Source organism: Mustela nivalis, assembly GCF_964662115.1.
Source record: "Mustela nivalis genome assembly, chromosome: X".
In the NCBI taxonomy this organism is placed as follows: domain Eukaryota; kingdom Metazoa; phylum Chordata; class Mammalia; order Carnivora; family Mustelidae; genus Mustela; species Mustela nivalis.
The window spans coordinates 17,236,190-17,258,137 of NC_139040.1; the positions used below are offsets into that span (position 1 = coordinate 17,236,190).

At 48.3% G+C, this 21,948-nt stretch overlaps 1 protein-coding gene across 1 annotated transcript in view; it reads left to right on the top strand.

Annotated features, from left to right (window-relative positions):
* Positions 1–573: 573 nt before the first annotated feature.
* The window catches only part of GPC4 (glypican 4), a 107,145-nt gene continuing 85,770 nt past the window's right edge, over positions 574–21,948 (top strand). The window contains exon 1 of the mRNA XM_082716735.1: positions 574–1,494. Coding sequence (XP_082572861.1) covers positions 1,335–1,494 — 160 coding nt within the window. The 5' untranslated portion in view covers positions 574–1,334. The remainder of the gene's footprint in view (positions 1,495–21,948) is intronic.

A 21,948-nucleotide genomic window follows, 5' to 3' on the forward strand; every position in this document is an offset into this window, starting at 1 on the left:
CCAAAGTCTCGGAGGTCATCCCTGAATGTCCCAACGCCTCTATCCTGGGGTGAGGGGGGAGGGCTGTCCCACTTCAGGGTTTGGTTAGACTTGTAGCAGAACCGGGCGTGGCAGGGGGAAGGCGGGGGAGGAGAATGCCCGCCGGGGTTCGGAACAAGTCGGTGCTCATGGAGCACCGTTGGATGGAAAGCAGGTCTGAGAGGGCCAGGTGAGGGTCTAGTGCCAGCTGGGAGTCCGAAGTCCCCTGGTGCCTGCAGCGAAACAATGCGAGTCATGTCAGCGCCTTCCGCTCCTGGCCCAGGAGCTGTTAGGGGCGTCCTCGGGGCTGCGGGGCGGCTGGGAGGGCAGGTATCGAGGCGGGAGGGCTCCCCCGCCTTTGGCCCACGGTCAACGAGTCAGGTGGCCGCGCGCAGATAGCCTGTGACTCGGCCGCGGGCTTCGGAACAAGTGCCCAGGCGCGCGGAACCCGCAGGACTTCGGCCCTTCACCCGGGAGAAGTTAGCCCTCCCTCTTCGGGTAGGGGGCGGCGGGCATCTCCCGCCTCCCGGGGGAGGGGAGGAGGAGCGGAGGGAGGAGCCCCGCGGGGCGTGTCGCGCGAGGGAGCGCCGCGCGCCCGGTGCGGCCCCCTAGGAAGTGGATTTGGCCGCTCCGGATCCCAGCCCGCTTCCAGGTTTTCTCCCGTCCCGGCCCTGCTTGCTCCCGCCCGTCTCCGGGCCCCCACCCCCCCGCCGCCCGCCGCCCGCCCCCCTCCCCCTGAGTGCCGCCCGCTGGGCCAAGTTTGCCGAGCGTCGCCGCGCACGCCGGCCAGTCAATCAGCGGCGGAGCTGAGGAGGGCACAGCCGCGCGGCCGAGGGCAGAGTGAGCCGAGCGGAGCCGAGCCGAGCCAGGAGAGCGGACCCGCGCCGGGCAACCCAGAGCCGCGCGCAGCGAGCGCCCGCCGCCGCCCACGCCCTCCGCGGCCCCGGCGGCGCCTGCCACCTTCCCCTCCTTCCCCGCGCCCCTGTCCCACTGCCGGCCGGCGTGCCCCGTCCGCCGCCCCGCGGAGCCCGGAGCCCACCGGCCCGCGCCTCCGCTCCCGTGGGCCGCGCACCGCCTCCACGCCCTCCGCCTCCTCCCCCCCGGTCGGGCGCCTGGCACCGGGGACCGTTGCCTGACGCGCGAGGCCCAGCTCCACTTTTCGCCCCGCGTCTCCTCCCGCTGCTCTCCCAACTCCTACCCCAACTCCCTCGCTCTCTCGGTCCGCTCGCGAGTCTCCGGCCCCGCGCCGCTCGGCCCGCGCTCGCCACTCTCCCCTGGTTCCCAGAGGTGGGAGCGCGTCAGCACCGGCCCGCACCATGGCCCGGTTCGGCTTGCCCGCGCTTCTCTGCGCCCTGGCCGTGCTCTGCACCGCGCTGCTGGCTGCCGAGCCCAAGTCGAAAAGTTGCTCGGAAGTGCGACGGCTTTACGTGTCCAAAGGCTTCAACAAGAACGATGCCCCCACGCACGAGATCAACGGTAGGTGGGGGTCCTCGGGAGGCGTGCGCGGAGGCAGGCACCCCGGGGAAGGGGCCGCGGAACCCCCGTACGGCCGCAGGTAGTCTGGGGCGGCGGTGGGGGTGGGGGGGGAGCCGTGGGCAGGCGGCAGAGAGCGCGAGAGCGAGCCCCGGGGCAGCGCGGCCGCGCGGGACTGCGAGGCGGGGTGCCCCGCCGCCGGACCTGGTGCCACCCCGCATCTGCTCCCGCCCCACCGCGCCTTCCCGGACCCGGGGAGTCCCGAGGACTCTGGCCCGCAAAGTGCGTGTCACCGGCTCCGTCGCCTGTTCCGGGTTGAACTCCTTACTGGGCTCCCCGCTTTGTTGTGCGGGTGATGAGAGGCCGGGGGGGGGTGACGGTCGCCGGTAGGGTGTTTGTGTGTGTCTGTGTGTGTGGGGGGGGGTGGCGCAGCCTACACCGTGCCAGCTTCCCGGGGACGCCAAACGTGGAACTCCAATGGAGGTTTCATTGATGTTCTTTTAAAAACCCTCTCCCCGCCTCTCCTCTACCGCTGACGCGGATTAGGAGTTTTAGTAGCTACAGCGGCTTTAGAAGTCGTGTTTAAAAAGCAAACGACTGTCTACCCCCCCAAACCCTGAATTTTGGGAACTCTCCTGCTTTCCGGAAGGTGCTGGACGGGAAGGGTACTTCCACTCCCTCCCCCTTTCTTTTTTCTCACCTCATTTTCAGGGTTAATTGCACATTCAATTACAAACCTTTGAAAGGACTGACTACAGGAAACCTGAATCGCAGTTTGGAGATGGTTATGCAAATGGAGAAGCCTTAGCCTGTGAAAAAGTTCACCGGATTTGGGCGCTGGGGGGTGCGTGGGGGTACTGGTGAAAGCCATTCTCTGAGCTCCCGGCCGGGGAGGCGGCTTTTCGGCGGGCGTCCTTCGCCCCTCCCTGCAAGGCGGCGGCCGCGGGTCCCCTCCAGGTCGCGGTCTCTCATTCGCGGAGGGCAGCTGTTGCGCGCATCCCCGCGGGCCGCACTGGAGCGGGCGGCGGCGCAGGTAGCCCGTTCGCCCTGAGGGTTCGGAAAGAACCGCGGATCTAGCTGGCGGCTGGCCAGCGTAACCTAACGGAGGAGAGAGCGGTTCGAGCCCCCGGGGGGGGGGGTGCAAGCCTCCATTCCGAACCTTTCATGGAAATGAGGAGAGTGAGCCTTTGCCTCGCGGTGCTGGTCACCCGGGTGGGGCGGGCAGGGGGGCGGCAGCCAGCAAAGGAAATACTTTAATTTTAACCAGGCGCTTCCAGAGGCTTAGGAAGACGTGGGGGTCATTTTTTGGAAAGGCTATTAATAACCTTGGAGATTAAGTGCAGTCATCAATTACATATAAATTACAAAGGTAATTGAGGGAAGTCGCTGGGCACTTTCCCAGTGTATTCAGCATCCGTCTAGAAATAGAACTCAAGAAATTGCCGGAGCAGCCTTAGGAGCCCGCTGCACCTTGGCAGTTATCAAATGACTCGCACACGACTGATTAGAGACTGTTTGCCCTTGAGCTGCTTGTCTTTTTGCGAACTCAAGTATGTCCTCACAGCGGCACGATTTTATTGGTTGTGGAGCCCTGAAAAGCCCTCTTTCTTTCCCCTCTCCCTCCTGCCCCGCCAGAAGAAGTGAAGTGAACCAGCAGCCACTGAAGCTTGGGGGCTCCACAGGTCAGACCTGGGGTCTTTGTGCCCTGCACGGTTTGGGCCTGGTCCCAGCAGAGATGATTGGCGTGAAGGTTACAGTTGTCATTCCCACATTTTGAAGGGATAGAGCCAGCGATGCACTTAATGGGAATGTGACAAGTTTTCATCTTCTGCTCCTGCAAACAATATGTGCCTTTGAGAGGGACTGGAGGCATTCAGGGAGTGGGTTGTGAGAGTGCCCTCCCCACTTTCTCCAACTTGGCTCTGGGCAGGCTCCTCATGGCGGGACACCTTCCTAGCCAGTATCTCAGGAAAAAGGAAGTTTGAAGGGTGCTCAAGGACTCTGCTAGGTGTTCCCTTCCATTGCCCTGGTGGCCAGCAAACACCTGAGCGGTATTTTTGCATATATGTCTATCTGGATATTTCCCCCAAAGATGGGAGAGTTATTAGACCAGCAGCAGGAAATGGAAGCTAATGTGCTCACACCCAAAACATTTTATTCTTTTTGTCTTGTCCTTCATCTCCCTCCCAGGGCTGCTGCTTTTATTTCCCCTTTTGAATGACCTACTGGACTGCATTCTCCTGAGGAACAAAGGAAGTGCCTTTTTAGCTGGAATCCTTGGAAGACCACCAAGGACTTTAGCTCATGCAGTGCAATTTCGCACCACTTTCAACAATAACAAAAATGCATGACTGAATGGCTCAAAAATGTGGAGTGTTAGAGGCATTCATTTGAGTCTAGGACACTGTCACAACACAGACAGACCCAAGTAAATACCTTTAGACGGCCAGTATAGAAATAGGGGGTAATCTTTACCATCACCCTGGTCCAGATGCATATACATGAGCCTTGTCTTCCCTGAGCTACGCTCAGATAATTTTGGTCATTTTGGGGAGCGTAGTCCATCCAGTGACTTGTGTACGACCCATGTCTGAATGAATTGCCAGGCACTTTCCCTGGCCAGGGGTCTTTGTATGTGGTGGTGGTGCTGGTGGAGGGGGGTGGGGTGGGAATGATGATCTATTTTTTTTTCCTATGCAAAAAGTTCAGGATGGTTTTTCAGGCAAAGTGTCATAACACCTGGGTGCCTAGCACCAGCCTTATCCCAAGTTTAAGGTTTTATTTCTGACAGCCTTGTACTTGCCTTCTAGAGCTTTGAACAGGCTTTAAGAATACTGTGTTTTTAAGGAGGCTCAGTCTTTTGAGATCATAATTAAGGAAGTAGTTCCTTAATCATGCCAACAGGGCTCTGGGACCTAGGCGAGGTCCCACATTGCCTATCCGCTTGACCCCCGAACTTCTCAAATAATGGGGAGTTCAGAAGGGATCTTGAACACAGAGGATAGGTATTTGTTCAGCTTTCAATGGGCATATCTATTTGGAGCACCTACTATGTGCAGCATTCTGTGCTGGGCAATGTGGAGGCAACAAGAAGGGCCGGAGGGGCCTCCGGCGCTAGGACCTTTCCAGGCAGTAGGGGGACAAGCCACACGTGCAGAATCCGAATGTGACATGGAGTGAGAGAAGTACCATCTGAGTGGCACAGATAAGGAGTAAGGAGCACCCACAGACTTCCAACGGAGAAAGGATTTGGGGCCAGATTACCAACTTGGTAGTGCTAGTTCACTAGTAAATTTAAAAATCTAACCATTTTCATTGTGCCTTCCATAAAGACAGGGTTAGAGAGAGGCAACCGTTGGCATTTAATTTTATTTGTAATTTTTAAAAAAAGTTTTTATTTAAGTGATGTTTACCTCCAACATGGGGCTCGAACTCATGACCCTGAGATCAAGGGTCACGTGCACTACTGACTGAGCCAGCCAGGAGCCTCCTCAGGCATTGGGATTTTTTTTTTTTTAAAGATTTTATTTATTTATTTGACAGAGAGAAATCACAAGTAGGCAGAGAGGCAGGCAGAAAGAGAGAGAGGAGGTAGCAGGCTCCCTGCTGAGTAGAGAGCCCTATGCGGGACTCGATCCCAGGACCCTGAGATCATGACCTGAGCCAAAGGCAGCGGCTTAACCACTGAGCCACCCAGGCGCCCAGGCATTGGGATTTTATTACTAATCTAATTTTTACCAAAATTGTCTTTAAGAGTGAGACAGTTGGTTAGGGGTGTTCTGAAGCCTGCCATAGGTCTCTTTCAGAGGGACTTTGAAGGATACCAAGGAGAACTTTGTGCCATGGTGGTGATGCTGTTTTTTTTTTTTTTCCTGTTCCCATTCATGTTCATGAGCAATGCACTTGCACACATGCGCACATGCACATATATGTGCCTCAGAGGGTTCGGGGAGTGACAAGCTATGTTAGGGTTATGTGGCAGAAAGTGTTTGCGTGTGCTGGAGAGGTAGGCATCCTTTTTAATGTAGAGTTGCTTACTGCATGTAAGACACAACATATGTCCTCAAGATTTGCATTTCCTCTTTCCCACTTGAAGTAGGTGGGTTGGATTTTGCAGAGAACTTGTGATCTTCTATTCTGTTGGAATCCTCAGTTTGGTTCCCTTCGTTTTATTTAAGAAAGAGGGTCTAACTGAGCCAGAGGACCTGTCAGAGTAGAGATCGCCTCAAGTAGTATAGGAACTACTTCCTGGACATGCTCAAAAAAAGACCTTAATAAAAAGTTCTGGCTTATGCAGCTCAATCTCTAGTTAGAACATACAAATATAAAATGTTTGATTCAGCATAATTACTATTTTCCTTTTTTATTTGACTCACATTGGGTTGCATGCAATTTCAGGATTAGCTGGAGACTATACTGAGGAATGAAAAGGAAGTTTCTTGTTGTCTCTACAAGGGAAACAACATCGGCGTTAATCTAAATCAGTTGGAAGGGAGTGTCTGGCTCCCCAGGAACGTTAACTGTTTTACCACTGAGATTTTTCCTGCATATGTTCACAAAAAATACATTTTGGCCTCACGGAAAAGAGCTTGTAGCTATTGGTTGCTTTCTCTGGACCTGGTCCTAAGCTAAGGGCTTTACATATTCTCTTTTAAATCCACAACAACCATACGAAGTCAGAAGTATTATTCTCTTCATCATCTTTCCCCATTTTATGAGACGAGGAATCAAAGGGCTTTGGAAATAGATTCACTGGCTCCCAGCTGGTCGGTGGTAGAGGTGGGACCTGAACCCAGGTCTAACTTGGTCCAGAATAACGGTCCATGCATTGTTGTATAGGTCCTAAGACAGAGTGCCTTCCCGAATCCCATGGAGGGCCGGCTTCAAAAATAGAAGCTACGAGAGGACCATCGACCAGCAGAAGACCATCCCAGCCCTATTTTGATGCCGATGTAGAGAGTGGATCCAGCCCTGTGCTTTGCAGCAAAGTATTAATACCCAGACACGGACAACCTAGTGTTAATAGTAGAAGGAATAGAAATTGTATTTCCTGGGCCTAGGGGAGCCGGCGATGGTTTCTGAGGGGGGGAGTGTCCTTAGTGAGACTGTTTCAGGAAGAGAATTGGTGTCCCTGCATTTCAAGTGTCAGTGAGGCCGGGGGCATAAAGGCAGTGAGAGCTGTTTTAAGTACGCAGTTCTCCTTAAAAAATGTTCTAATTCCTGTAGAGCGAACATACGGCGTTTCAGGTATATGATACAGTGATTGAACAGAAGGATGCAGTTCTTAACTGGTCTGCCTTCCTCTCGGCTTGTTACCCTCTCATTCCGTGCTGACCAGCACCAGCTTCGTTTCCTTGCCACGCGGCTCTGAATGGAGTCCTTCCTCCGCTTTGAGCTTCAGTGGCTTCAAGTATCACAAATGATACTTTCATTAAGTCACCTCTGAACTCCCCTTCCTCCTAGCTCTTTGCTTGAATCAGATGGATGGTCTTCGCCCGGACTGCCTCGTGTTCTAGTTAATGGTGCGTGTGGGCACCTGTGTGCCTTCTCGGCTGTGAGCAGCTGGAGGGCAGAGGGGGCAGCTCCTGCTGTTCTGAGTACTAAGTGGGGCAGCTCAAGGCAATATTCGGTAAATGCCTGCGGGGTGAGGGGTGGGGGATAGCAGAGACCGTTCTTTCGCTTTCTCTGCCAGGATCCCAGGGCCATAATGGGGTTTAGGCTGCCTTGATGATAGATTGTCATCCCATGGTCTCTTGCTGTCTTGGGGATCTTTTGGAGCTAGACATTCGAAGTGAAATAAATTTACAGTAAATCTCAGTGATAACAGTGGTATAGCATATAATAAATGTTTTTTATTCCTTTTTTGCGGGGGGAGGATGGAGTGTTCCTCTTAACCACTTCATTAAAAACCAAGTGCTACAGGAATTTTTCGGCAAGATCCAGAATTGTTTTTCTTCTCGCTGAGATCTCCTTTAAGGAATAGATAACTGAGACTTCCGTGTTAGGCAATTTGGAGCGAATTTAGAAGAGTGATTTAGCACATTGGATTTGGCATGTAGAGCTGTTCAGTGCACACTGATTACCTTTTACAAAATAAAAGCTGAAGTTTATTGTCTTTACCAAGCAAAAGGACGCAGGCTTAAGGATATCAGGATATTTTATATAAGCAGACCCACTAAAGCACCCACAGGTAAGAACTAGCATTTCAATTCCACTTGGCTAAGCATCTGTTGCTTACTACAGAGAACATGAAAGTGCAGAAAATTCATGAAGCGATTCCATCCTGGAGGTAATTTGAAATGTTATATTTAAGTTCTGATGCATTTAATTCAGCAATCTGGTGGGAGAGAAAAATCAAAGCGATCCATCAGGCAGGTATTCAACTTTTGAAAAAGAAACTCTAACAAATGTTAGAAATTAGGGAAAAAATTGAATGGAAGAGTTATCCAAAAAAAAAAAAAAAAGTCCATAACCTCCAGGAAGCCTGGAAACTATGTAAAAACATCTTATTGGAAGCCCAGATAAATGTGTGCCAGACATCAAAAAGACCAGCTGCTTGGGGGAAGAAAAAAAGAAGGCGGCATGACTAACTGGCAGAGTAAGAGAGGCTGCTTCAGGGGAGAAGGAATCTTCCACAAAATGGAAAGAGCTTTGGCCAGGGGGATAGGGGGAAGGCCGCGAGGTTCGGCGGGGCAGGTACAGACTAGAAAGTGAGCTAGCCGAAGGAATTGGAGGTGCACCTTGCAAGAGGTTTGAAAGGAGGCCGGGTGATGATCATGGGGGAAAGGGTGGGTTGGGAAGTCCAGCCCATCAGAGGCAAAGCAGGAAGGCGTCTTTAAGGGGAAGCCATGCCTGATGAACCTCTCCCCTGGCAGACATAGTTTAGGTTTTCACGAATTATGCAGTGGGATTCCAAGGCAAAGAATAGTCAGAAAACGCATTTCCTTTGGGATAGGTGGGAGTAGTTTTTTACGCAAGGAGGATGTGGTTCCCTGGCAGGGGCAGTCCTAGTTTGGCCTTGACAGATTCCATGTCTGATACCTTTGCTCGGGTTCTCTCTCCTTTGTCTGAAAAATGGGAGCAGGGATGTGAGAATGCTGTATTAGAGCAGAGATTGTGGACCCTGGCTACACCTTAGAATCACCTGGAAAGCTTTGAAAATCTAACGCCTGGGCACCACCCCCAGACATATTAAATCATACTTTCTGGCAGTGAGGCTAGGCTGTGATCATTTTTAAAAGCCCCCCAGTTGGGGCGCCTGGGTGGCTCAGTGGGGTTAAAGCCTCTGCCTTCGGCTCAGGTCATGATCCTAGGGTCCTGGGATCCAGCCAAGAGTTGGTCTCTCTGCTCAGCGGGGAGCCTGCTTCCTCCTCTCTCTCTCTCTCTCTCTGCCTGCCTCTCTGCCTACTTGTGATCTGTCAATTAATAAATAAATAAAAGTTAAAAAAAATAAAAGCTCCCCAGTAGTCCCAGTGACCCAGCTCCCCAATACAGCCCTGGTTCAGAACCACTGCCCTAGAATTATGCCTGAGTCCCTTCCATCTCAGAGTCTACGATTCTAAATTTTCCAATGAAATTCATCATAAAGTGTTGTCTCAGAGGAGAGCTTTAATTTAGATGCAGTGCGCACTCATTTTAATTTTGGCTAACTTGGATTTAAGAGGAAGGTCTGAACTTGGAAAAAAAATATTTTTTAATCAAGATGCAAGTGACGCATAGCCTGGGATGCTTCGCTGCGGGCAGAGAAGTAAGCCGAGGCCATTGAGAGTGCTTTGGAGAGAATTAGAAAGGAATCCAGTCTTGCTTGTCATTTATTAAGTGTCAGTGTGCTAGGTGATATTTCTTTCCTTTCTCTTTATTGGTAAAATAAAAAAGATCTCTTTATCCCTTACTTTAATGTCCTCTTTGCCATGTGTTTATTCTCTTCAAGTATCTTATCAAGAAATAGAAGTACAGTAAATCCCTAGGCTTCTGGCCGGCACAGCCATCCAGAACACAGCTGGGAATGTGGAAGTAAGCAGAAAAGCTACAGGATGGAAACAGCTGTCATAAGGCCTGTGCATTCTACTTGGAGACAAGGCCTTTGGGAATTTATCATCAGCAATCAATGATTGAGTAGCTCTTCTATCAAGAGTAAAATGCTAGGTGCTCGGGATTCAAAGAGGTTTAAAAGGAGCCAAGCTTTTGAGGTGCTTGCGTTCAAATTGGGGGGGGGAATGGTGAGAAGATAGAACAGTTATCTGCCTTCCCAGTCCCTGGCCGGTGAGAAGTAGCCTGAGAAGTAGCCGGTAGTGCTGGTTGGGGAGTGGAAGGGTCATGGGGTTGGGGGGGGCGATGATTTTTAGAGGCAGGCAAGACTTCTGGGAGAAGTGAGAGTGAAACAGGGCAGGGACAGACCCAGGACTTGCTGATCTTGATGGGGCCAGTGGCAGAGGGAGCTCCCTAAGTCCTGGGGCACTAGGGTGTTTTGGGGCAGTATTCAATCAGAGTGCTTGGTATCATTACCTAGTTAGAGAGTAGACCAGGGAAAGTACACCTATTTGAAATCCAAACTTGCCCTTGAAAGAGAGGAAGGTTCAGTTCACTTACACATTCACCATGGTAGGGCACCTCGTTTCCCAGCACTGGATCGATAGGGTCCATTCTGTGTCATTTTGTCCTTTTTTTAAAAAAAAAAAAGTTAAAGACTGTGTATTATTAATTTAGTAGCTTACTCACTTCAGAGCTTTTGGTTGGTGCTCTCCTAAGTCCTCTAGAACATCCAGGTTCCATTTGGTTCCTAACTCCTGCTACTGCCTGCCGGGCTCTGCTTGGGACCCTGAAGTCAGAAGAGGCAAGAGCTGGTTTTTGGTTAGAGGGGACAGGTTTAAATATTTGAATATTGATTTCCCTTTTAAACATCTACCAAAGTGAGTAAATGGATAATGATAATTAGAGAAGCGCTAGAGGTTATGGATAGGAGTACACACATTGCATGGTCCTTGTGTTTGACCATGTGCCTCATTTGAACTTTAAAAAAAAAAAAAGCCCTTCTTTGCCCCATCATGCCTGATCTGAGGCCAGGGGTCTCCAGTTTCTGTCACAGGGCAGGTGTTCGAGCCACATTTGTGGTTCGAAGATAAGTTCGAGCAAGCTTTTTGACTTCGGTATGTTTTGGATATTTTTCTGTTTCTCCCTTTTCAGTGAACTCAGGCGAAGCTGTTTATTTTAAAATTTCTGCGTTTAGTCGTAGACACCTAACAAAAAAGGGCAAAAGACAGAATCGTCTTTTCAAACCTGGAAACTGAGTGTTACTTCTTGCTTGGTGGTGGGAGTAGATTACTTTATGTGGTTTGTTTTAATCCTGGGGGACAAATGGTTGCTGCTTCTACTGTCCATTCCCAATGTTAAGAGGAACCCCGCTGTACCTGCAGCAGTGCTTTTAGGAAAGGGAGGCTGCTTTTGCTCCTGGTCCTTGCTTCCAGCTTTCTACCGGGAGCTCACTTCCTGCCACGTCCTCAGGAGGGGGGGCGGCGGGCCCCTGGGCAGGCTTGGTTTCATCTAGTCTACCTCAAGGTCACCTGTCCTCACTTCATCCCAGCCATCCTTTCCATTCTAGTCCTTTCTACCCCCAGCTACTCTCTCCCCTGGCTTTCGCCAGCCTCCTTAAGCCTGACTTCTTTCTTCTGTGCGGGGATTCTGGGCTGCAGGGAGCGCGGGCTGGAGAGTGGTGGCTTTTGGACCACAGAACTTTTCCTTCATTCTCCAAAGCCTTGACATGGGCATCCCAGCGAGCCTTAAGCCATAGGACTCCTCTCTTTTTTCCTCCTTCAGTTGTTTCTATCCCACCACAGTTTGTCTCCTGTTTGCGTTTGCAGCCTTGTGTTTGGTTAGAGATGAAAACAAAGCTCCGTGTCTTTGCAGACTGCAGTGTAAAGCGTGTGGTTAACAGTTACTACTTGCCACGGTCCAGTCTGAGTGGGAGTGTCATTTTTCTTGGCAGTCACTTCACAGAAAGTCCTGCTGCTTTGGTGCCAGAATAAGCAGTCATTACATTCCTTACAATTTATAGTCAAATTATTATCTGCTATTGTTAAAATTGCCTTAATTATAGAATATTTCCCCATGCTAGGATTCTCAATTGCGAAACAAGACAACTTTTCGCGGGTGTACTCTGAGAACCCGTGCTGCACAGTCGCTCCCCGGCCGGGATGCTGGAGGCACTGAGGAGGAACAGTGTTTTGTGTCAATGGGGTTCGTGCAGGGGGTTTGCTTTCGACTGACTTTGAACCGAAGGCTCCCCCAGTTGGCTGCTTGGTTATTGGTCAGCCTCAGTTGGGGGCTAATTTTTTCTTTTTCCTGCCCCTTCAGGTCCGCGGGGCCTAGACACTCTGGGAAGAAGGCTCTGCTGGTTGTGGCAGACCCAGTAGATGGCCTTGTATCTCTCCAGATGGAGGGCAGATGAGGAAGTCACAGCCTTCCAAAATAAGGGACTGGGTCTATTTTCTTGTGATCTGAACGGAGTCAGGAGACTGGGCGGGAAGGGCATTCTGTGGAGATGCTCTTGCACAAGCTCTACCTTTGGGCACCGCTTTCAGGATGTGCCCGGAGCCTGGCCTCCTCTCACCACCTGGGTGGCTACTGCCCTGGCCTCCTCTGCCATCAGCCCCTGTCCGGTCTGTCTCCGCACATCAGCCAGTACCGTCCTTCTCTGTTAACGCTGACTTAGACCCTATCATTCCTCTCTTCAGAGGGCCTCAGGGGGGCTCCCCTTGCCATCCAGAGGGAAAACCAAAGCTTATGAGGCCTTATAGCGTCTGCCCATGGCCCCCTCCCATGCCAGTCCACACTGTCTTCTCTTCTGTCATTTCCCCCAGTGCCCCCCGCGTGCCGGCCTCTCTGTTTCTTTGCCCTTATCCTTGGCACCTAGAACACTGCTCCCAGATAGCAGCATGGCTCACTCCCTCAAATGTTTTGGGGCTTTGCTTACCTATTCCCTCAACTAAGAAGCCTTTCCTGACCTCTGTGTCAAGTTGACCCCCTACCCCAAACACACACACTTCGTCCCTCTCTGCTTTAGTCTTGGCAATTACAGTTGTGACAACTGTTTCCAAGGAGAAGGCCTTGGTCTTCGGAATGATGATCAGGGTGGAGCGTAGTTTTCTTCAGCGTTTATCCCTGTAGGGCTCTTCTCGTCTCCCAGGAGTAGTGCTTTTGGACCCCATCAGGAGAGCCCCCGCTAGACAGGGTCTTGGCCAGGGTCTTGTTTCTGTCATTGGGTCCGCAGGTGAACTCTGGAGTACTTGGTGAAACAGAGCAGGGGAGATGGGCCAGGCTGGTAAGGCTCACATGGAACACTCTTCTCAGGTAATAAACCTCAGCCATCATTTTAGGGGTTGGGGTGGCATGGGCACCCCAAAAAGCAGATGAACTCTTGTGTGTTTCTTTTTCCATCCTTGGAGTGGGCTGCAGAGGAACCATGCCAGTACTGAGAGTCCTGAAGCCTTCAGGTTTCTGGGAAAGTTTGGTGTCCATTTTTAAGCCCATAGAGATCACAGAAGTATGATATTTTGAATGACCAGTGGCCCAAAATGAAGCCCTCGGGCCAGCTGTGATTGCTACAGGATTCTGGTTCAGCAAATTGTGGACCAGGTGCACCTGTCAATTGCTAGCAATATTCCTGCCCTCTCCAGGGCTGTGTCTGTGGTGACCAAGCATGCAGAAGTTGCCCAGAGGGAAGGAAGGAGCCAGCTCAGGGAGCGAGTGTCCAGGGAGATAGGATTATAAACAAATACAGCCCCAGCAGTAAATTTGGGAAGGCGAATCCCTACTGTGCACCTCAGCTCTGAGAACAGGGCTTTCTTCATTTCAAGAAAGATGGGTTTTCAGATGACTTATTATTATTTTAAGTAGGTTCCAAGCTCAACGTGGAGCCCAACTCAGGGTTTGAACTCACAACCCTGAGATCAAGACCTGAGCTGGGATCAAGAGCCAGATGTTTAACCCAACTGAGACAGCCAGGTGCCCCTCAGATTACTTGTTTTTAAAATTGAAATAGGATTGATATTTTTCAGAAGTTCACTTTTAAAAGTAATCTCTGGGGATGCCTGGGTGGCTCAGTTGGTTAAGCAGTTGCCTTCGGCTCAGGTCATGATCCCAGTGTCCTGGGATCGAGCCCCACATGGGGCTCCTTGCTCAGCAGGGAGCCTGCTTCTCCCTCTGCCTCTGCCTGCCATTCTGTCTGCCTGTGCTCGCTCTCCCCCCCCCCCGATAAATAAATCTTAAAAAAAAAAAAAAGTAATCTCTGTGCCCCAAATGGGACTCGAACTCAGAACCCTGAGATCAAGAGCCTCATGGTCAAAGAGAAAAAAAAAGAGCCACATGAGCCAGCCAGTTGTCCTGTGATATTGTTCAGAAGTTTAGATTAACACGGTAAAAATGACCCTGTTTTTGTTAGTTGGTTCAGGAGCTTAGAGGCCTGATGAGGAAGGAACTGAGGCTTGGAGTGTATATGGGCTTGACCTGGCGAGTTTACTCAAGAGGGCTGGGAGGAGTCATGAAATCCCAGTATTTCAGTGTTTCCTGGTGACAAGCCAGGGTTTCTAGTCGTCTTCTAAGTCAGACCCATCCAGTTGTGAAGGGCAGTCTGCATGGCAGTGACACAGAACTGACGGCGTTGTGGTAAATTGGGGGCATATGTTTATATGCAAGGGCCAAGTCCTGCTTGGACACGGAGATTAAAGTTGCCCTATTGTACTTTATTTTTTTATTTTTTCAAGTAGGCTGTATGCCCTATGTGGGGCTTGAACTCATGATGCTGTGATTGAGAGTTTGCTCTACCAATTGAGCCAGCCAGCTACCCCTGAAGTTTTTATTTTTAATATTAGTTAATTAATGGGAAGCACACAGGTTGAGAAGCAAAGAGAAAATATTTAAAAACTTTTTAAAGATTATATTTATTCATGGGACGCCTGGGTGGCTCAGTAGGTTAAGCCTCTGCCCTCGGCTCAGGTCATGATCTCAGGGTCCTGGGATCGAGCCCTGCATTGGGCTCTCTGCTCAGCGGGGAGCCTGCCCCCCACCCCACCTCTCTGCCTACTTGTGATCTCTGTCAAATAAATCTTTTTTTAAAAAAAATAATATTTTTATTCATTTGACAGCATAAGTCAGGGAGCAGCAGGCAGAGGCTCTTGCTTGCTGAGCGTGGAGCCCAACATCGGACTTGATCACAGGACTCTGGGATCATGACCTGAGCCAAAGGCAGATGCTTTAACTGACTGAGCCATCCAAATGCCGCAGAGAAAGTGATTTTTTTAGAATGAGGATGGGACATCTGGCTGGCTCAGTTAGTAGAGCATGTGACTCTCGATGTCCAGGTAGTGAGTTTAAGCCCCATGTTGGGCACAGAGCTTGCTTAAAAAAAAAAAAAAATCTGAAAAATAAAATTGCCCTATTTTAAATATGAATTTAAATATAATGATTATGCCCTGTGCCCTATTTAAAATACTTTGGCTTGCTCTCATTATAAGGAAAAGTTGCCTGATTAAGGCTAGAAATAAGCATTTTTTTTTCTTGTGTGATCGATCAAATGGTCTCTGTGCTGTCAAGTTCTGGTACGGGCTAAGATGCATGAGTTCGTGATAGGGCAAGCCTGTCCTTATCGGTCTAAACATAGCTTTAACTTTGGGGAGTTATTGTCTCTGCTTTTATTTTTTAATTTTTTAAAAATGATTTTATTTATTTATTTGACAGAGAGAGAGATCACAAGTAGGCAGAGAGAGAGTGTGGGGGGGAAGCAGGCTCCCTGCTATGCAGAGAGCCCGTTGCGGGGCTTGATCCCAGGACCCTGGGATCATGACCTGAGCTAAAGGCAGAGGCTTAACCCACTGAGCCACCCAGGTGCCCCTCTGCTTTTATTTTTAAAGCAGACACAATATGTGCTGTTTTCACCAATAACCTTTTAGTGTTTCTCTTGGAGCCCTGAGATTTCCTTGATTGCTTCTAAGCTTAAGAATGAAGTAAACCCACGTGAGATTCTGGGATAGTGGGGGCTGAAGCCGAGCTTGTTCAGCCCAGCTGGGTCTCTAATAAAAAGATTTTGCTAGGGGCACCTGGGTGGCTCAGTGGGTTTAAGCCTCTGCCTTCAGCTCAGGTGCCAGGATCGAGCCAGGCATCGGGCTCTCTGCTCAGCAGGGAGCCTGCTTCCCCTCCTCTCTCTCTCTGCCTCCCTCTGCCTACTTGTGATCTCTGTCTGTCAAATAAATAAATAAAATCTTAAAAAAAAAAAAGTTTTGCTAAAAGCACATGAATGGCCTAGATACAGTATTAGGAGATGTTTAACACCTAGAGAGGGGGAGAGATTATTTCCGAATATTTAGGAACAACTGTTTTAATTGAAATCGTTGTGTTATCACTATGTCTCTGCTTATTAAAGTAATTCTCTAAGTTGCTTCGGTTGCTGCTGCTTCCAGGGCAGGGATCACTTAGTGCTTGAAAGTGTTAAGTGTGCATTTCTTTTCTTTTTTGAAGATTTTATGTATTTGACAGAGATACAGTGAGAGAGGGAACACGAGAGAGGGAACACAAGCACAGGGAGTGGGAGAGAGAGAAGCAGGCTTCCCACTGGGCAGGGAGCCGGATGCGGGGTTCGATACTAGGACCCTGGGATCGTGACCTGAACCCAAGGCAGCCGCTTAACGACTGAGTCACCCAGGTGCCTCAGACAAGTGTGCATTTCTTTGTAGAGATATTGTATAATTGTAGAGATATTGTAAAATATTAGATAGCTGAGCCCATATTCCCTTTAATTAGCCAAATGTATAGAAGGTATTTCTATAATTGACCGTATTAACACGAGAGACTTGTGGCGCATCTGCTGTTAGGATAGAGTATTTGCTTTCCTTCTTAAACTTCCAACAGCTGTTATGTCCTCGTATTTTGCAGAAAGGGAAAACAGCCCCCAAATTGAGATGTGTTTTTAATGTGAGAGGAATGCAAGCTGATCACTAAGAATAAAGGGAAATGATTGCATTTGGCACAGTTATTAATTTCAGAAATGTCTTTTTGAATCTGTGCTATATGTTTGAGCGTTATGTCACTGCTTTGTGGCTTCCCGGGGTGACATTTAAGAACTGTAGATTTAGAACCTACATTTCACCAAATAGAAATTGCCTCAAGTATTAAGTATTTTTCCTAACAAAAATTGGTTGTAAAGGCATTTTTTACCATTTGCAACAGTTATTTGATGTGTGATCAGAGAGTTATGTCAAACCTTAAATTTGTATAATGTTGTGTATTTAGTCGTGCTCTTGTGGAAGAAAGTGTAACCCCCAACTGCAGACAGTTTCCAAGGGACCATTAAAATGTACTTTAAGTATTTCGATTGTGATTATCATTCTTTGAAATGAAGGGAAATTTTGGTCAATTTAAATAAGGAGGAATAGCAGGGCATTTTACTCCAGATAAATGTGAAATGTTGGAAATTTCTTCAGATGCCATGTAACATTAAGTGGTTTTTTTTAGTTGTATTGAATTTTGTCCACTGAAGCATTCGGTTTGGTGCTGGTGTTTCTTTTTAAACAATTTATCGTAACCCTGACCGGGCCTTTCACATCTTCTTTCTCTCCTCATATTTGTTTCGTTTAGTCAGTCAATATTGATCATTTTTCCCCATTTAACAAAAACAACCAAGAAGAGACTGGCACGATTTCATCAGCCTTCTAATTGCTTTACTAATGGAAATCTGTTGGTCCTTAAACATCAACGGTGCCGTTTTAAAAGGAGCTAGTGACCCATCCGTCCACCACATGTCTTTAATTTTTAAAAATCTGGCACGGCCTGATTTAGAAGAAGTCGTGTCATTTTCTTCCAAGGTTTTTGATTTTTTAATTGTGATATAAACCCTACCTACTTGAAATTATTTGCTCTATATTCAACAAGATTCCTACAATCCTGGCGATGAGGGTTGTTGATAAGGGTTGTTAATTAGGATCTTAGTAACCATAGACCTCATGTACCGAACCCTCGCTGTGGGTCTTTTTTGAATTCATTATGTAGATGAACCTATTTCATATAAACAGAAAAGAAAAAGACCCATGGAGGGAAGATGGAATAAAGAACTTGAAAAACATTATTACAGGGAATGAACATCATTACAGGGAATGAACCATCCACACTTGACCAGGAGGTTTTGCAGTGAGCGGAGGTAAGACATTAAGCCAGTTCTGCATTCTCTGTTTATCTGATCAAAAGAAACCTTAACAGCTCCTTAGGCGAGACATTTCCTTCTTCTTGCTAAATCTAGAAAGTATTTGTTACAGAGATTCTTAGGTCCAGCAATAAACAGCGTAATAATCAGTGTCATCAGTGATTTCATTTCTTGTCCTGTAAAAACCCCAAGAAACAACCCTTGAGAAGTCCGGTCAGGCTTTCCAGCCCACGTCACTGTCTTTGGTCTAAAGAATCAAACTCTTCTTATCTTTATTGGTAACTGCTTTCTTTTTGTGTATGAATTCATATCTCTTGGTCTCTGAGTCCAAGCTCTCCTGCTAAGTAGCTAAGAACCCCATGATAACCGCCAACACAGCCATCTGGAATGACCAGAAAACCAGAGTCTCACACCAGGGGAAAGGTGACCTGAACCCACGGGCTGAAGCCACTTGAGATCTAGGAATTCAAACCGTCTGGGGGATGTGGATAGTACTTCCTCTGTTCCTTTGGCCGTTTTTCTTTTCCTTGCCCCAGCTCTGTTCTCTGGACTTTGAACCTGGCACTGAGTTAGTGTAGTGTCATTTGGCCTCCAGAGATTATGGTTTATGGTAGGTTATGTTTTTTTCCAGTTGAGAAGATGGTAAGATAACCAATGACAAGGGAGTAAATTCTAGATCCTTTGCTTATCGCAGTCAGTTCCCTCACACGTGTATCCGTTTGCACTTGGTTTAAAGTGTAGAACATATGATTGGGTGGATCTGTTCTTTTTTTTATTATTTTTTTAAAAAGATTTTATTTATTTGACAGAGATAGAGAGGGAACACAAGCAGGGGGAGTGGGAGAGGGAGAAGCAGGCTTCCTGTTGAGCAGGGAGCAGGATGCCGGGCTTGATCCCAGGACCCCGGGATCATGACCTGAGCTGAAGGCAGACGCTTAACGGCTGAGCTACCCAGGCGCCCCATAGATTTGTTCTTTTTAACATGATATGAAAAATGCCTCGATAGTTCTGTACAGTTACAGTTCGAATGGCTGCATAATATTCCCCAAAGTAAATCCACTGTCTACAATCCTCTATTTTGGGCTCCCCATATGGACACTGAGATTATTTCTGGTGGTTTGTAGGTGTTCATGTTTGTGTGTGTGTGGTTTCATACCGATCACAACAGTGAAGATCTTTATTCCTCCGTGGTTGGCTTCTGTTGCATCACTTCTTGAAGTTCAATTTTATGATGAGTTTCTTGTTTGCTTTTTGTTTTTGAACTTCCAGAAGGCGTAAAAGCATGCAGCTTCCTCTTGAGCCCAAAGCCTAGCGCAGCCCAAGCCAGGTCGTTGTGCTCCAGGTCTTGCAGGGGGAGAGAAAGCGGGGGGGGGGGGGTGGGCATCTGAGGTTTCACTCAGGTTGTTGGTCAGCTCTAAGAGTTCGCTTTTCCCCCAGCGTTTCCCAGATGCACTCTCTGAGCTCTTGCCAGGAACCTGCACCTACTTTGGTTCCTAAAACTTTCATTCAGCAATCTTCCCAGAAACAGATGAAATGTTGGCCAGTGGGAGAGGATTCAACCCGAAGGTGAACACACATTCGTTGCCTGAAAGGCAGCGCCTTTATTCTATGGTTCTTCTTCCCTTTACAGCAGAATTTCCCACATGTCTGTGTGTCTCCCTTTAAAAAACAAAACACAACAAAGGGGGAAAAAAACCCAAACAAAACCCTTCCTAAAACATTTGTCATCTAAACAGAACTTCCTAGAAAGCAGTGTCATTGTTTCTAAAAGGAGGAGCTCGTAATAACTCTCCATTCACCCTCCTCTCCCACTTTTTTACAATGAAAAGATTTTATGACTATTAGTTGTGAAATGGCTTAATTCAGCTTCTTATTCTTTATGGAAAATAACTTTGCTGTGCCTAATGTCTGCCTCTGGTCAAAGGGCGTTTCCTGTGTCATCGGCTTCCACGGTTTGTCTGCTCGCAGCTTTGTGATGGGTAGGGTACAGTCTCGCCTTTTAAATTGTCTGCTTCGTCTTTTATCTTTCAACAGGTCCTGGAAAGAAATCGTCCAACGGCTTCTTTCCAGTGTCAGTTTTTGAAAGATCCGTGGCTTGCTTTATTTTGACAGGTGGCTGGTGAAAGAGGTGCTTTTAAAGGGCAGGGTGGGGGAGGAGGGGCAAGCGGGAAGGGGGGTGGGGAGGGGGAGGGGAGCTGGGGTAGCTGCTGCTTTGGGGGCTGTCTGACAAACGGCGGGTGATTAGTATGCTCCTTTCCCTCAATGCGGCCTTGAAAGAGGAGTTTGCCAATAAGGCCTGCAGTTGGAAGACAGCTGGACCCTTTTTAGGACCATTTCTGGCTTTTCTGCCTTTTACCGGGGGACCCTGTACGGAAACCATGAGGACCCAGGAAAGGCGACTGGGTAAATGAATTTCCTGTAATGCACAGGAGTGATAAGTCCTTCACAACCTCGGTATCCTTAGCAGGAAGAGCTGTCCCCTTGGGAGTCCAGGCCAGCATGGTATCCCACTTGGTCCCATAGACCCTGGTGTTCAGGGTTGTCTCCCAGTAGCCCTGACCGGGCTTTAGCTGTGCTCTTTTCAGTTGAGACTACCTACCGGGGATAGCAGACTGGCCAACGAGTGGCTCCTGGATGAGTGACCACTTCTTTGTTAAATGCGAAAGCACTCCCCACCTCTTAGAACCTTTGGTTGTTGGTAGCCTCCTGAGGTGGTCATAATTTGTTTTTAAAGATTTTATTTATTTATTTGACAGAGATCACAAGTAGGCAGAGAGGCAGGGATCATGACCTGAGCCGAAGGCAGAGGCTTTAACCCACTGAGCCACCCAGGTGCCCCGATTGTCATAGTTTTTCATGGGACTTAATGATGTTCTAAGAATTGCAGCTATGTAGGTATCCCTTTAAATCTTCCCTCCTGTGCCAGACTCTCCCCCCACCCCTGCACCTCTCCTGCGCCATTTATGTTCAATTTACGTCTTGCTTTATGTGCACAGCACAGAATTCTACAATAATAATCCAGGTGGCTTGAAGAAAGGTAAAATTTTTCTGATTCCTATGTCCTTCCTCTGTACGCAATCAATTTTTTTTTTGGTACCATGGACTACAGTACATTTAACAGATTAAAGCCTGTTAATAATTAAGAGCAGGACGTAGGGTGTGAGTGGAGTTAAAGAGGTAACCAGGAGGAACCACGGCAGCTACACTAGTGCATGATAACTAAAAGGATCTGGGATCCAGGCAGTTCTTTTCCAGAACCCCTTTTCTTGTGCTCTCCCAACCCTGGCTTACCGGTGGCCTCTTGGGGAAGAAATGGAATGATCAGTGGGGGTGAATACAGGGAGTGAAAGCTGTCCACATTTGCCTTTTTTGTGCTAGAACTCGGTTGCAACAATTATTGGAAAGGGGGCCATCTGGTGAGGCCGAGAAAGCTCACTGTCCTTGAAGGGAGGCTTGTTGCATGGTGTTTTTGAATTCACTGAAACTTCTAGAGCCCTAATACTAAAGATGTCTCCATCTTGTAAGTGAGGGCAATTGATTGCAATAATAATAAAAAGGTGATTGCGGGTGGGGGGGTTTCTAGGAACTTGACAACATATATAGAGCTTTTAATTCCTTGTACTGACCTTTGCAGAAGGTCTAAGCTACTGTCTTTCCAGTTTGATGAGGGTATGTGCTTTGGTGAGTGCTGTGAAGTGTGTAAACCTGGTGATTCACAGACCTGTACCCCTGGGGATAAAAATATGTTTATAAAAAAAAATTAAAAAAAAAATTAAAAAATAAATAAAAAAAAAGTAGTAGAGAAACAAACAAACAAACAAACAAACAAAGAATTTCAGAATTGTTACACTCCGAGCAGGCTGATTTTTGTCTTGTTTTGTTTCACTGTTCTTTAAGTGGACACAAGCTATAACACAAGAACATAAGCATATCCCTGCCAGGAAGCTTTGGGCCCAGAGCCAGGAGACCTGGGTGCTGTTCCCTGCCCTGCCACCGACCGGCTGGGTGATGGGCTTTCAGGAAGTCAGCGTGTTAGGGCCCTGTTCCTGGTGTTCAGAAAATGAGGGCTTTGAACTTAGCTGGTCACTAAGATCCTGGCCAGCTCTGATATTCTGGGTTTCACTGCAAAGGCGTTGAGAGCTGATGAGATGATCTGGAAAGATAAGAGGAATGGAAGGAAAGCCCTTTCCTCATTGCATATGTATTCTTGAATACAATAAAACCTTGAAATGAGCAGTTCTGGGTAACTGAGCTTTCTGAATGGTTTTTGT